Genomic DNA, 16,758 nt, shown 5'->3' with positions numbered 1-16,758 from the left:
ATGTCGTATCGTTTGTATCCGGGTGAGCGTTTACCCTTCATGTACAATCGGGGACGAAAGTTTCTGGACCACGTGCAACGTAAACTAAGTTGATAGCTCTGTTATTAGCTGCCATATAGAGACCAGACTTGTGGTGGTGAAAGAACTGAATTTTGACTCTGAGCTCCTGAAGTGTGGTCTTCATGCTGTAGCTGGTTAATAATAGAGCTATCGGCTTCGTTTGTGGAACTCGTGGTCCAAACAGTTTTGTCCCTGACTGTACATACAGGTTCCCACAGTAGTTTACGGAGCACGGAAGCCACCAGAAAAGCCGAATTTTCTCATCACTCGGAGGCACAGCGTCACAATGAAGAGAGCCACATGTAAATCACGCAGGGAAGTGCAGGTCACGTCCTTTTGTCCGTCTTCGAGTTGCGAAAACTTTTGTAAAGTTTTTTGGGCACCTATAATTCAGTTATACTTGGGCACGAAATGCACGCGAATAGATTTTCAAGCACGACCATTTGTTAAGGTCTTAACTTTGCGCTTTTAAACTGATAGCGCCCTCAGACAGCGCCAAATATTATCCTTTATTTTTCTTACCAGGAAGAAGCCCGGCCGCCTAGATTCAAGTTCACCACCGAGGGAGTGCTAAGCCCAAGAAAGACGCGTGACCTTTCTTTTCCAGCAAATGCTCATAAGTCATCCACTGACGGCTACTCATCTCAGCCCTGCTCAATATCCGCTGACGCCGACAACGGCTTAGTCCGCCGTGCGCAAAGTGACCCTACTCTAAGCAGCCCCAAAGAAAAAACAGGCCAGAAACTAAAGCTGGCGTACCTCGAGCCCAACGCCTTCGGAAAATCAGTTCTAAACGAAAGTTGTGAGTTGTGTCGGACGCATAGGACTGCTCAGGCTCTGCTAATTCCAATGGAAACGGAGACAAGCTGCGAGTTTTCGCATAAAAGAGCGGCCAGCGATGACGACGCCTCTTCCATGGAGAAGGAAGATGAGCACGATGGGCGAAGCTTGGAAGGTGGCAACAGCAGCGATTCCGACCACGGGGATCGATGGGCAATCCCCGGCCAAAGTAAGCACAAGCTGCAATGCAAGAAGCTGCACTACTTCCAAGAGCACCTCTTTCGTGAAATCCAGCGTGTCCGAAAAACCGAGAAGAAAAGTGACACCGCACTGGCCGCGATGATACTCGCAGAAACGATGCTGAGGTCCATGAACTCTCTGACGCTGAAGCCAGCTTACAAGGCCAATTGCAGTTTAGACCCTCGCGTAGTAGCGCAGCCTCTGTACACCTTGGATGGCGGCACCAGAGATTTATCTACCGAACAAAACGATGGAGAGCCCTCACTGAGCAACGACCCCGCGTGCTCTCCAGCGGACGGCGCTTGGTCTGGCAACTTCGCCTCCGTCGCTTGCAGAGAGATCGCGTACGACAGCAAGGCAAACCTGAGCTCCGTGTGGCTGTCGGAGAGCCAGCGCTGGAAGAACGCCTTCGCAGATGTGGCCAACGCTCCGCTCAGCTCGTTGGTCGCCGCCAACGGGTTCTTCTACAGCGAGAGAAAAAAGAACTTCCTCGCCGGAGTACGGTGAGGCTCGGTCGCGTGCTTTGCAGTTACGAACACCGTAGAGCGGCCATTCCTGGGGTCGGTCGTGATGGCCTTCTCTGCATGAGGCGCCTTAGCTTTCGCGTCTGGCTTCTTTTTCCAGCTCTGCCTCAGAGCCACCTTCGAAACAGGTTAGGCCGCGTAAAACTGGCCAGTTTCCGTAAAGGTTCGCCAGGCAAAATGGCTGATTGCGGCCGGGGTCTCGGGGTACCCATTACCATGAAATGTGCAGAGTACGTACTATAGTCTGACACGTCAGCTAATGGCCGTAATTTGTCCAAAATATTTGCAAAAAATGGACAGCCACGTTCGCTAGAGCTGAGCGACAGCATCAACAGCATGCCTGGGTTGCGACAACTGTTCGGGTGGGCCAATATCAGTAATGCCAGCTGTCTATAACGCGACGGTGTCGCCTGTCGCGACGTTCCTTCAAGCTCATTTAGATGTGCGACGACTGCTCGAGCGGCTGTGGATGTGCAGAGTGGGGAGGGCGCAAATTAGAAAAATCTTTTCATGCTTGTGAGCCACTCGAGGTGTTTGCATGGGCTGGCAGCTTGTTACACTGACTTCTTTCTACTTGCAGATACTATGAAAATACGTCTGTTCATCTAGGTATCGCCAAGAACGGCAGAGAAGTGATTGTAAAGAAAGTGCAGCATCACTGGGGCGAATACGAACACGTTGTTGAAAGCGTCCGCAGCTTCAAAAAGATCGACCTCTTTCACGGAAATATTAACGAATTCCACGTACGTACAGGCAGGTGCACTCTCTTAATATGCTGTTAATTTGACACGCCTGGACTAGTCCTTACCTGTGGCACCCGTTTGAAACTGCGTAAAGTTGCAGTGAGCCGTGCTTGGATGTGGCATTCATCAAGCATTGTTCATGTTTTCATTGCATTACTGCGGAAAGCGGGTCAATGTGCTTTATACAAAGTTCTTCCTTTTTTTCTTACCAGAAGTTAGAAATCGCACCTCAGTTATAGTAATTTTGTCTGTACAGCTTGTACTACAAAACTAAGCAACTATAAAACAGATGTATAATTGCCGCGAAGGTGAGAATGAATGGTTAAGGTGCATTATTTTACTCTGGTTTGAGATAGATGTCGCCAAACTTGCCACTTGTCCAGTTACGTAAATAGGCGTGCTACATGTCTCGGCGTCATAGCGGCTCTTGAGACTGACGTACTGGTGCTAGAGTGTGACGTCGGGTGCATCGACACAGACTTGACCTATAAGGGGCTTACTGGTCTGTCGGTGAAGCCAACTGATGAACATGAGTGCGGTTGGCTGCAACTTTTGTCAGGGCCCGGAGCTTCTTTCGCGATTGTACGTGATGGGAAGAATGGAAAAATGGTATTTTACTTCCCTCCGTCCACCGGTGGGTTGCGCTGGTGCAGGGACGGGCAGAAAAGCAATTTTCTCGTCCTCAACCAGGGTCAACCATTGTTAGCCCCAACCTTACTTTGTTAATGTTTTTTTTTTCTCGCCTGACGTTGAGGTTGAGGTTGAGGTGTTGAATGCTACAGGAATGGGTTAGCCTTGCTTTATCTGCCGGCAATTGCTCCACCGCAGCGTCCCTTCGATATTAACAATGCCGCATCTACCCCGCTAAGCGCACAGTCTCTTATAATAGCACACATTCTCTCCCGCAGTCACCATCTATGCACACAATCAATCCACACAGTTCACATCACAGTCCACTCCAGAAGTCACCATCTATGCACATATTCAGTCACTGTAGAACATAGGCCATTGTAGTGCCACACTCCATACACACATTCACTCACAGTATAAAGTAGTCCACTCCGGAAGACACCATCTACGCACACATTCAATCACAGTAGGCCATAGTCCGTTCCTGCTGTCACCATTTAAAAACAAGATCCGTGTTCTGCAGAAATGTTAAAAGAAGGCGTGCACGGTATTTATAGGCCGCATTCGTTATTTGCCAGGGGAATACGTGTATGGGTGCCCAAAACACCATTTTTGGCTTTTGTCCAGGTGACATTGCAAAAATCGCTGGCGCATGTCTACGTGCTCTGGCACCCGCAAGACCGGAACCTGGACCAGTACATGATGATGCTCCGCGAGCGCAAGCTCTCCCTCGTAAAATGGGGTCGAATGGCCATGGCCCAACTGTTAGACGCCCTCGCCTTCCTCCACACGAGGGAGAAACCTGTCGTCCACGGTCGTCTCAAGGTGAGCGCCACAGACACTGCAGATATCAGCCAACATTGTTTGCACGTTGTAATGAGAGCATTAGGTGAAGTGGTTTCTTAATCGAATGCCACAAACGTGCAAGGCCGAATTTGGTAAATAATACCGCCCTCCTCCACCGCATAAGCTCCCGCATCCGCCTCATATGCGGCAGTGCTGCATGGTTTCGAATCCCATTACCACCAGGGCCCCACCAGTTTTCTCATGGGCACAAGCATCCCCCGGCTAGGTGTTCGGCTCGCCTGGGAAAGACACGCTTGGGGACGGTGCAACACGGTCTCTGACTAAGCCACTGCATTGCCAACTCAGTGATGTGCTCCGCCGTCAAACGAGTTAAATCCACGTTGTGTGCTGACACCAGCAACCACTTTTACTGAAGCAGAGGGTCGGTTGGTATGGGCACCAAACACGCTTAAAAATTACGCATAGCTTAATATTTCCGATAGGCTTGCAATGTTTCCGCCAGGGTAATAATATCCGTCGTTTGTACTCACAAGCTTCGAAGGTGCAGTCGCGTTCAATATGACCTGAAGCGTACCGGCGGGGTTCGTCACTCCCGCGACACATGTATACCTCGGCGTACCTCACAGGATAAGCACGGTAACCTGAAAACTTTTTTTCTCTTTGTTCCCTCAGCCCTCGAACATACTAATTTCACCCAGAGGAAACATACTGCTGTCTGACCTGGCGCCCCGGGGCGCGCTGCCAAGCGTTCCCTGCGGCTTTATCATGACCGACATGTATCAATCGTCGAGGGGCCAGAGTGCGTAAGAAGGCCTTCATTTTTTGCCTTTATCTAGCGTTTGCTCTAGTACCACTTTTAACCACTCCTTAATTGCTTTTACACTTAGGAATCTCGCGGAGGGACTGGGAGATCATTTCGCGTTTTCCTAGTGTCTTCTCGTTTCTGCTGTTTGTTGAACCTACACACTTGTTACTGTTCTTGCTTTTCCTTGTTGTACTCACGTTATATGAGCACCCTTGCATAAGTCTGTAGTATCATTCAATAAGTAAATAAATAACTACCTTTGGATACCGCTGGCGTAGCTACTTTCAGAAAAAGAATATGCGATGCAGGCGTCAAAAGAATAAGGCGGCTAGAAACACAGTTGCTCGAACAGTATAGCCGTCGTCAGATTAGTGACTTTCTTTCGAGTGTGCCGTCAATTTCTGAAGAAATGCGCTGATCATTCCTCAACAGCTTGCAGATTTGGCTCATATCTTACGTAAACAACGATCATGCACAGTAGTTTGTGCGCTTCGTCTTTATTGCAAGTTCTACTGAAAGACATATCCATGAAAGGCATGCAGGCTTCAGAGCACACATTTCTTTGTGCCGCACCAGAACTTCGATGGCCTTTTTGTCTGATTCTCCTCCTTTGCTCGAAACCCCGTGGTATTTTTCGGCTTACTATGTTGCGCATACCAAAACAAGGCAAGCGCCTTAGTTTTCTGGGTGCTTCTGTATCGCTCGCTCTCCATCTTATCGTGACCAGCGTAATGGAAGGGGTATTGCAAAGGCTGGTTCGACGGATAAAATTCAGGTCAATTTAGACTTGTTACCTGAATCAACATTCCGCCATACCGCGCGTTCAGAAGGTAAATTATTACGGGACAGCATCACTCTCTCACCCTACTTTCTGCCTGATGTCGTATCAGATTAGTCTACGCTGAGTCACCGAAAATAAGATGGCCCCATTAGCCGCTTTCCTTGTGTGACATGAAAGCATATTCAACAGCATACATGCGGGAAAAAATACAAGCAGACGCAGCAACTGAAGCGCTGTTGAAGGATGATTGCGTTGCCCGTGCTCGCTAGCGTCCTCATATGGAGACGGAAATCAACTGACCCAGCGAAGTTGCACCTTCGAGCAATGTGCATTTTAATATTCCTGTTAACGTAGGAAGTGGCACGTATAGATGTTGTATTACGAACGTCTTTTCTTTTTTGGTTTGCCACGATTATTACCCATTACTGGTCACAGGCTAATTATTATTCAGGCTGATATCAGCGCACAGTTAGTAATCTTATCGCTGTGATCTTCACAAGCCGGCGTGGCGGCTCAGTAGTTATGGTGTTCGGCTGCTGACCCTAAAGACGCGGGCTCGATCGAGGTGAAATGCTAGAGGCCTGGGTGCTGTGCGATGTCAGTGCACGTTAAAGAGCCCCAGGTGGTCCAAATTATCTGGAGCCCTCCACTACGGCGTCCCTCATAGCCTAAGTCGCGTTGGGACGTTAAACTCGATAAAGCTAAACCATAAAACCCACTCTGTCCGGAAGCGGGCAGAGTGGGTAAGGGAAAAAACACGGGTTAATGACATTCTAGTCGAAATAAAGAGAAAGAAATGGGCTTGGGCAGGGCATGTAATGCGAAGGAACGATAGCCGCTGGTTCTTAAGGGTAACGGAGTGAACTCTAAGAGAAGGCAAGCGCAACAGGGGGCAGCAGAAGGTTAAGTTGGCGGATGAGATTAAGAAGCTTGCGGGGATAGGGTGGCCGCAGTTGGCACAGGACACGGTTAATCGGAAATACATGGCAGGGACCTATGCCCTGCAGTGTACGTAGTCAGGCGCATGATGATGATGAGTTTATATGCATAAATCTTGCAGCCCTTGCTCATCAACACTTTCAGGGCATGCTGAAATGCCATTTCAGCTTTTCAGGCAAAACTGAAATGTCAGTATATTTTATTTGTTTGAAGTGAGGCGCAAATACAACCTCGGGATTCTCTGAGAGAATTGTCGGATTTGCCGTCGCTTTACTGATTTAACCAAGACTCAGTATTACTGAGGGGCTAGAAACTTTGTGGCCTTGAAGTCACTTGCACTTTTACTGGTGAAATAACGCTCTAATGAAAATTTCATCGCGTGGAAGTCAGCTAGAGTAATGGGTTCGATAATCTTGTAGCAACATATGGAAGGTTTTTTAACTAGCCTAAGCCTTTAAGTTTAAATGACTGAGCGTAATTCAGAGAAATAAGTTTTGTGAAACTTGTAGCAGCAAGATGACGTCTTGCGACACACAATTGTACTCATTAATTTTATGTTGATTCAGTGAGCTACTACACAAAAGGTTGTATTTCGCGTATGCTTTCTTAGTTTAGAAGGACTGCGTGTGAATGATTCGCGCCCTTCTCTTCTGCCATCGCGATATACGAATGTGCATGACAGCAAAAGTGCCGACCATGGACCGTTGTAAAGCGTGAGCTGCTTGAGAATCCATCCCCTTATTCGCTGGTGCTTGCAGTAGCTTTCCCTACAGAGCCAGCAGGTTTGAGAAAGTGCGTTTTCATACGCGAGAGGTCTATCAACGCCAAATTCATTCGGAAATTTTCATCACCCGAATGCCAGGAACACATTACTAGTGATCGATGATTGTTTTGCGGTTTCACGCAGGAAATACTGAAATTGCGCAATAACGAAGCACAGGAACATTTACGACTTAACAGTGTCAAAATACTTGCATGCAGGTATAGAGCTCAGCACAGGAGGTGGAGAACGCTTGGTTTCATTTTGTTTCAGTCACTGACGCTAGCTGGCGCCCAAGAGAACTCATCGTAGCCATGACACAAGAATTCGCTGCTGTCGTCTTCACGACAGCGTCGGACATGCAGGTGTGAGCTCCTGAGTTTTCTTTTCACCGGCATGGTGCCGCGCTAAATGTATGAACGGCGGCCAACTCAAATAACTTACCGTAATTTCCGATTTACACTCCGGGTGGGGGCTATACACGTCTAAAAGTTAAAATTTTATGTTTTCTGGGGCCTACCTAAACAGGTGCGGACAACAAAGTTTTTTTGGTTATTAAAAGTGTTTAAAATTGTCAAAATTGCTTAAAATAATTTGTTTTAAAATTTTAAAATTTAACTGTCCCGCCCAACATGATTCTTGCTGTCACAAAGATATTTTTAAGCGCTAATACCTTCAGTGGGCTTCCTTTGCCATCGCGGAGCTGATTGGATTACGCGTGCCTACTGGCACTTACTGGCATCGTGATTTCGAAGAATATCGTTCGCCCGATATGTCCTTAAGATGAAAATAATGTACATGGCCGATCTTTGTCGCCCGACTTCCGTAATGCATGCACTAGCTGGGAGTTTCATACCGCAGGCAGGAAGGTAGTGAAGCATATGCGTGTAGAAAAGCAGTCGCAATGCCTCCGCAGAGAAGAGAGTTGACTGCTCTCCGCCCTTCTTGGGACTAACGCAACGTATTCCTACAGGCCGGCCCTGCGGAATATATACCAGGCGCCGACAAGCAGTAATATATATACTTCTCTGGCAGAATTGAGCCCTGCGGGCTATGCACAAGGTGTGTAGCGTAGTCCGGAAATTCCGCTTTCTTTGTTTAGGCGCGCGTTATTGAGGCTCGTAACCAGAGAGTCTTAGTAACATTAATACAACATCGTGACTTGCGCTCAAGGCAGCGTACCAAGGGTTCCTTGAAGGTAAAATATAAAAAATTAAACATGAAAAGAACAGGTCGCGAGATACGAGAACTTTTAAACAAGCCTCGTAGGACTACAGCAGTAAGACGAATAATTTAGATCATGCGCGTCACTGACGGCGCTGGGACTGGATATTCGGTCCGCTCCTCAACGGCGATTGAATGCTGGGCACGAGGTAGCGGAATCGAATTCCGGTTGCGGACAAGCAAGCAAACTGCGACGCGTTTTTTATGTGCGCGGATACCTGAGGCTAGACTGCACCGCCATTCGAGAAGTTCTTTCCGGTCGTGACGTCACTAGCTAGATTTGAGTCGCGGGAAATTTCTTAAATCCAATTTTCTCGGCAATAAATGCGTATTTTGCTACTAGACAAATATCAACATAGCCATAAAGAGCCATAGAATAGATTTACACTGATGACTGAAACTGGATAGAAGTTGCCCTTTTAACAAATTTCGGTCTGTTACATTTCGCTACTGACGCGAAGAACAGTCCTGCAGTCTCTGATCTAAAAGCACGTCATAACGTTACGACCACTTAGACGGCATACGAGTCCTCACATGTTGTTCGTATTTCAATGACGTACAGGAGAACGATACCTTTAAAAACGACGAACTAGGATTTATTTGCAACTACATAAAGAGAAAATAAACACTGGCCGGAGAGCGTCGAAACGAGAGCCTCGCTTCTCCGAGGTCGCTGAGTGTCTGGCTTTGCTGACCTTGGCAAAGCGATCGTCCCCTCGATCCGCGCGTGCACCCGCCCTCACACACATAAATCGCTGTCACACATCGACACCGCTCTCCCTCGGAGGGACTAAAGGGCGCTTCCCAACTGTTCTTGGAAGCAGCCGCGGGGCGTCCTTCTCTCAGACACAGTGGGCGGCTCGCAATGTTGTGCCGTGAAGACATCTTGGGGGGGCGTCACTGTGTCAGAATATTTAACACATGTCAAGGCACCGATTTCTAAATATTTGAATAATATGCGAAAAGTATGCAGTAAACGTTCTAAAATGTTTTTTTTTTTTGCCTGTCGAGTGTAACGCGTTCGCCGTTTTGTGCAGCATGAGAACATGTTTTACAGCCGCCGCGGTGGCTGAGTGGTTATGGCGCTCGGCTGCCGGCCCGAAAGACGCGGGTTCGATCCCGGCCGCGGAGGTCGAATTTCGATGGAGGCGAAATTCTAGAGGCTCGTGTACTGTGCGATGTCAGTGCACGTTAAAGAACCCCAGGTGGTCGAAATTTCCGGAGCCCTTCACTGCGGCGTCTGTCATAGCCTGAGTTGCTTTGGGACGTTAAACCCCTATAAACCAGAACATGTTTTACATCGCACTTGGTTCTTAAAATTTTAGCTCTAAGGTTGTTACCTCACGTTTACCCCTTATCCACACGCTGTCGAATCCGCCGTGGTCGCTCAGTGGGTCTGGGGTTCGGCTGCTTATCCCAAGGTCGTGGGTTCTATCGCGGTCGCGGCAGCCGTATTTCGATGGTAGCGAATCAAAACACGCCCCTGTGCATGCGATTTCAATGCATGTTAAAGGACCCCAAGTGATCTAAATTAACCCGGAGCCCTCCACTACGGCGTCCCTCATAGCTCATGTGTTGCTTCGGGCCGTTAAACCCCATAGTTCACAATTTACAATCACACGCTGTAGAAGGTAATTTACCAGCCGGGAAGTGCGGGGCTCAATTACTAGAAACATTACATGGTGGATTTATAAACAAAAATAATTTACGATCAGGTGTCGACCGCCACAGCAGTGCCCTATATCAATCTGTATATACTTGACTGTCAGTACACATGAAGTTACTCAATTTCGCCAGGTTTTGGTTGACCACACTGTGTGCTTCGTTTCTGCTGCGTGAAAAAGACCACAACAAAGCAGGAAAACGCTAACATACGGAGAAGCGCTTCTCCGCCTGGTACGTGGTACTTTGTCCTTGCCTTTCTCGCGCAGCAGAAATGAAGGCCAGGAATGAACAAACTATCCAGACAAGTTTTATCGTCTCACTGTGTGACCGGATTGTCGGGAGCATAGTACCTCGGCCACTGTGGGAAATATTTCGCCAAATCGGAAAATCCTGTCGACGCCCAATTTTCTCGGTAAAAGGTGGACAAATGACTACATAGGATTTTGCTTTTCATCAGGCTTTTCTTTCTCCAGAAAACGTACACGTATGTTTGGCATTAATCCTACCAGGACGCGTAGTCAGCGTTTTGGACCCTTTCACTGTTACCTAACCCTCTGACGTGTGCCAACCGTAGCGGTCAACGGCTTTGGCTCGCAGCTTTCAAGGTTGCCGGGCGCGTGGCAATATATCATGCCTGCTACAAGCCGGCAGATGTGCACGGTCCTTAGGCAACGCCTCCTACGCTTGTTTGAACGGCTCGCGCTCATAAGAAAGCCGACTGAGACTGCTCAGAAGTGGCGCATCTGCCCGCACAGCAAGACGTGCCACGCACGCGCCGACGGCCGGCTGCAAACACCTCCTCAGAGCAAATCTCATGACACCGCAGGCAGGATGCGTACCGGCTGCTTTTCCCTCCTCTTACCGTTGACGTGGTAAAGGAAAAGAACAGTCGAGCAGCCGGCGGGCTGTCCGCTCTTTCTCGCTACTTGGTGCAACTTGGTGCGGAGAGGTGTTACGATTTCCACACCTCTGCGCGGCGTAGGAGGCAAACAGCGTCATTCTACACGGATTGGTAGGAGAGCGAGAGCTGAAACGTCACCGGCGGCAGTTCACTTAGGGGTTTGTACGGCGGTTCTTTACAAACCCTGATGTAAGCTTTATTGACAGTTTCGTCCCCTCACCTTTTCGCGTAGTACGCTGTCATGTTTCAGACCAAAGTGAACAGGACATGGCGCAGGAAAATGCAGGGAAAAGCCATTCTGGAAAGTTTTGCGAAAGAATTGAAACCGCCTACCGCAGTGGCGCGGCCGTTCTTCGTGCCGCCACACTGCTGGCTGTTTGGCCCGCTGTCGTACTCGTATGGCAGAGCAGGCATGAATTTCTGCAGAGGAGATTTAACGCGTTCCTGAATCTCGGTAAACGGGTTCTTGCCGTGCGCTTCTATCGAAGGCCAACAAGCGCGAGGAGTAGGCCATCCTGCACTGCTTTACAGATCCCCAGAATGCTTTGACCGCTGAGCAATAGCGGTGTCTTAACAAGAAAAAGAAAGGCACTGGTTTCATATGCGACACTTCATACGTTTCATTCATCGAGCGCTAAGAACTTGTGCGAAACGTCTGATGAAAAGTTCGCTCTGTCCACTACTCCCATGCACAACACCGGTGCATGATAGTCATACGCAAATGCCTCGTGGACTGGCAGTGACCTTCATCCAGGGAACACAGTGATCATTCGCAGCTACATGTCTTGGAGTCTACCGACGTGGTTGTGTTGATTTACATGCGATGACTTAATCTATAAGTATGTGTTTCTTAGGGGTGTATTTTTAACGTATGTCGTTCTGTCAACTGAAACACATGCGTTATCGGCCACGATATTTTGTAGCACGCAAGCGGTGACAACAAATAAATTTCTTCGGTCGGTGCGAAACTCCAGTTTGAGACTTAGATTGCGCGGACTTTTTGTGCGCTTTTTTGCGACATTTGTTGACCGCTTTCGTTTCGGCATGGGCTAACGTAAAACCTGTTGTAGGCCACCTGAGGCCCCATGATTTTCAGAGAAGACACACTTACGGCGAAGGCGTGCTGTTTGCTTTCACATGATAGCAGAAAGAACCCAGTCTACGTTGTATTTATTCGAGGACATCACATCGTAATGTATTGGGAAAGCTTGAAATCTTGGGAGGTTTTTTTCATTGCCTTAAAACACTATCCATTCATATTTTATGTTCTTTCTACTCATGGCGCGTCCATGCACCCCAAGAATTAACTGATATCACGTCTGAGCTGACACTGGAGATCGACTACGCGAGTTTGAGCCAGTGTGCAACGCGAGCTGAGGACGGCATGTTTTTCAAACAGTTAATAAATGGGACCTATAAATGAAAGTATGCGAGTGAAAAATGTCAAGAACTTTCCAGGTAAGCACGAACGGTCTTGGCCAGAAATGCGCGGCCCCATTCACCAGTGCCCCGACCAGCTGTCGGCAGCCTTGTGTTCGTGCTGCAGAAACCAATCCGACGATAAGAATGCCGCATATTTCTTTAATCGGAGTTGCAACAGCGTCACAGGACTTCACAGAAAAGACACGGAAACTGCACGAAGCAGCCGCGAAAGGAGCTGCATGTTTTTGACGAAAATTGCGCTTTTCGACTACAGTCGTTGAAAAATCCTTCTGGACAACGCTCTCCCTGGCCGCATTATACTGCACCCTCCCAAGACCACGTTTACTCTTTGCTACAGTCGTATTTACTCTTGTAACGAAATTTTAACACACTCCTACAGTCTTGACTGGCGAAGTACAAGCTCACTTGAAAAGCTCGCAGGTTCTTCATTTTGCTATTGAGAATAATGAAAATCAGAGTCGGGATACTCCATAACGCTGGAAGTCCAGCGATAGGCCGAGCGCGAACTTCCTATGTAATTTTCGTTCAACAACGGTGGATGCTTGGGTTTTGAATGATCCTAATTATCCTTGATGAAAGCATCCTTGTTTAGCGAGCGCATGCCTACTCGTCGCATGCTACACGCACCTTCGGCTTTTCTGGCGCTGTTGCAATATATGCGTCATTCTAGATAAAGATCACAAGTTAGGAAAAACACCCCATCTTTTGAACCATCAACATGCATTCGGAGCTGCTGCCCACAAGCAGCCCTCGCATTTCCGTTCACACCCCGGCTTACAGATGGCGCAAGCGGTTCCCCCCCCCCATCGCCCTCGGCCGTCGTTCAGACACTCGCTGCGCCTCTCCAACCTAGAATTATGCCCCTGTCACACGGGCACTTGTAAGGCCTTAGAAATTAAGGTCCTTTGCCCCAAAGGCGCGTGACGCGAATCTACACGGCAAAGCGTCGAGACCTTTGCGATAAAGGTCCGTAGCAATAAAGGCGGCCGTCATTGGCCTTAAAGTTGCTTAAAGGAGCAACCCAGACAGCAGCGCCAGCTAGCGAGCTCAAAGAATAAAAAATTGACGCAATTTTTAGTTTTTAAACCGTAAAAAAATATCTAATTTATCTTATTTAATGGTTAATTTTGCGTTACAGTGCACTCAACCGTAGAGGAGGCTATGACTAAAGACATCCACACTGCTAAAAAAGGACTTGAACGCTTTTCAGCAGCCGCATCGACACACACGTGCTTGCGCATCTCGCTTTGCTGTTTTTTCTTCGTTTGCTCTTTGTTGTGTGCGTGTTTTGAGTTTGCTTGTGTGCACAAAGACACAAGCAACAAAGCACGCTTCTCGAACACGACGAGGAGCCGAACGGAAAAGTGCGCCTACCGTGATCGGACCGAGAACGATGAAAAAAAAAGAAAATTTGTTTCAAAATATCCGTTTCTCACCGTCAGAACGCTCGTTTATTATCGTGATAGCTACTTTTTCCAACATAAACGAAAGCACTCTTAGCTGAAGTGCTACCGTCTGCTTTAATTTCATAATGTTACTAGCGCCGCTTCACACACAGCGGTGACTTTTGGCATTCACGGAGGCCGCGTTCTTGCTCCTTTGGATTTGCCGTGTAGCAGCGTCGCTGCTCCTTTTCGGTTTTCCTCCTTTAGTGCAATAAGACAAATTTACGGCAAAGGCCGAGAAGAAGTCCCGTGTGACAGGGGTATTACTAGACTTGGTCAGAGCCGGCGACCTCCCCTTTGGGCTCCATGTTTATGCGCTGTAGCGAGGGCTGTACTTTATTATTCGGTGATAGTGGCACGCCTGTGTGAAGGCAAATAATGGAGGAACGATTCTGCGCTCGTGCGAATCGATTCACTCGGAATAACCTGCAATAATTCTGATTCCGTGCGTAAGGTTTCGTGCGGTGATTTAACATGTTTAGACGAGTCAGAAACCTTTCCCGCAAGCAACAAGGGCTGACCACTGCGCCATGAAGCCGCGAATATGCGAGTACGAAAGAGCGCAAGGATAGGGTGATTACCGGGAGGACGTTGAGCAACAACCTTAGGCTGCAAAATCGGCATCCAATTTCAACGCGGTTCGCTCAAGTCTACATATACGCTACAATTACGTGCAGTATAGGAGCGGACTGAGACGACATGAAAGCACTATGCACGGTGTCGAAAACAGCGGCGTCGTGACCGGTTGTAAGGAAAACAAAGCAATTTATCTTTGAGTTTTTTTTTTCCGGCGAACATTTCTGGCCGATCTGCTGCAGGTATTTATTTACTTAAACTTCCGGTGCTACAGAACTGCTTCAACTGGTACCCCACAAGCAGATTTCCTCGTGCCTTACTCACTTTTCTTTCTGGTCTCGCTTTCTTTCGCGGCTTGCCTCCTCAATATTAACAATTCCGCGAAACAAGGTTTACTAACTAATCGTTTTACTTGCAAGAGGATCCTCTCACCCCTACGCCCACACTGCCTCTTCGATGACCAGCCTTTTTTTTGATGACCGTATTTCCCGTTTCTTTCGCCTCTGGAAACCCTGCCCGTAATCACATCCAGTTTTTCTGTCATAATCAATTTCTCTATCCTAATGACGACATCTACGAGAGCAATAAAAAACAAACTTAGCTTTCCTCACAAATGCTGTCCCGAGCAACCTGCTTGTCAGACGCCTTTTGTACGACGCCTGGTCTTGGACCCTATGCATTTTTTTTTTACTACGGAGCCAGCAGAATGGCGTTTTTGCTACACACATATGTCATTTATTTTAGCGGGGTGGCTTCTAGGCCTTTGCTTACATCGCCGAAACCTCCAAAGTGGCTGAACTTATTACGCAGGACACCCTTTTTATTCGACAACGTCCACACAGTACGCGGTAACAGGTAGCCCGGTATTGCTTCAACTGAATAATTACGAGGTTTTTGGGTTCTAAGACCGAAAAAGCAGTTGTGAGCCACTATTTTCCGGTCTACTCCAGGCCATATTTGTGTTCGCCCGGTTAATCTCGAACTCTCGAAGCTCTTTAACATGCACAGAAATTTCTGCACAAGGGAAGAATTATCGCGTTTTGCACCCATCTGAATGCGGCTGCTGCGACCAGGTTCAAAACCTTGACATCTCAGGCTCAGCAACGCAATATGAATGCGGCTGCTGCGACCAGGTTCACAACCTTGACATCTCGGGCTCAGTAACAGAACAGCATAGCCGCTGAATCACAGCGGTGTTTGATTGATTGATTGATTGATTGGTTGATTGATTGATTGATTGATTGATTGATTGATTGATTGATTGATTGATTGATTGATTGATTGATTGATTGATTGATTGATTGATTGATTGATTCTGCACATTAATTTTGACCACGTAGACGTGGTGATACTGCACCGCACATGGGAGTTTTCGCATGTCGTCTTTATAGAAATTCTGTCGCCGTGGCTGCGATCAACCCCGCGACCTTGGGCACACCAGCGCAACGCCACAGCCACTGCGCTACCGCGGCGGGTTCAATTTACGAAGTGTAGCGAGCTGTTGGAAGCAGCAAACGAGTACCTCCGCATAGACCAAGTAGTGGCCGCAGGCCCGGACTGCGGTAAGAAAAAAATTATGGGGGTGCATAAAAAATTTAGCACCCAGGGCTGTTGAGTTGTGCTTGAATGATTCGGTAAGCTTTGATATGCTAGAAATAAGGTTAGTATGACGGTACTAAAATAGTGTAGGATTTAATTTCTGCGGATCGTCATATTATCTAGTGTCATGCTGTCTGGAACAATTTCGCAGTCGACCACTAGAGAAGTAATTATTTTGCGTTGCTACTCAGCTATTGAACCCCGACTTTCGTGTCATTTATACGGCCACAGAAAAAAAAAATTGAGGCGGGAACGCAGTGTGTTCAAGGCAAAATGTGAGAACTATGAAAGGCTGTTAGTAAGACCGCATTTAAAATAAAGTGGCTTGGTCACGTCGATGAGGGTATAATGTCTGTGCTTTGAGCAGATGTCCATCCCTTGTTCCGGCTTTGGTTGTGCTGGCAGAATGCCACTTCAGCAATGCAGATGATGCAAGCCCAAGTGAAACTATAAAGAAAGCTCGCAGGTACGCGTGAGGGCTCATCTCTTTTCCGCGCCTTTACGCTGGACTATGCCCGGCGTAGTCGCTAAGGGAACAATTTAAATTCACCAACTATAACCTTGAGCAACGTTTTCTAGGTGATTTATGTAACGTAATTGTTGCTAATGAAGGGGGAGCGTTTCATGAAAGCTCCAAGTATACGGCGTCTTCGAGACCTGGCTGTTGAGTGCTTCGTGCGTAACTAACGAATGCGTTTGAGTTGACAGTATGGTCATTCCCGCGCACTGCGCCTCGAGGTGCAAGTATACCATTATACACTCTAAATAGAAAGGAGTAAATAAAAAGGAAGTAAGCTGTCCTCTAACGTACTCCCTTTTGTATAAGAGAGTAAGCT

At 47.8% G+C, this 16,758-nt stretch overlaps 1 protein-coding gene across 1 annotated transcript in view; it reads left to right on the top strand.

Moving 5' to 3' along the window:
* Positions 1-16,758, top strand: part of LOC144134825 (uncharacterized) — a 43,358-nt gene that overhangs the window by 6,940 nt on the left and 19,660 nt on the right. The window contains exons 6-10 of the mRNA XM_077667655.1: positions 586-1,583; positions 2,185-2,347; positions 3,605-3,802; positions 4,457-4,583; positions 7,343-7,434. Coding sequence (XP_077523781.1) covers positions 586-1,583; positions 2,185-2,347; positions 3,605-3,802; positions 4,457-4,583; positions 7,343-7,434 — 1,578 coding nt within the window. The remainder of the gene's footprint in view (positions 1-585; positions 1,584-2,184; positions 2,348-3,604; positions 3,803-4,456; positions 4,584-7,342; positions 7,435-16,758) is intronic.

Source organism: Amblyomma americanum, chromosome 1 (assembly GCF_052857255.1).
Source record: "Amblyomma americanum isolate KBUSLIRL-KWMA chromosome 1, ASM5285725v1, whole genome shotgun sequence".
Taxonomy (NCBI): Eukaryota; Metazoa; Arthropoda; class Arachnida; order Ixodida; family Ixodidae; genus Amblyomma; species Amblyomma americanum.
Note: the sequence above shows the minus strand (reverse complement) of the source record. Positions and strands in the feature narration are given on the sequence as shown.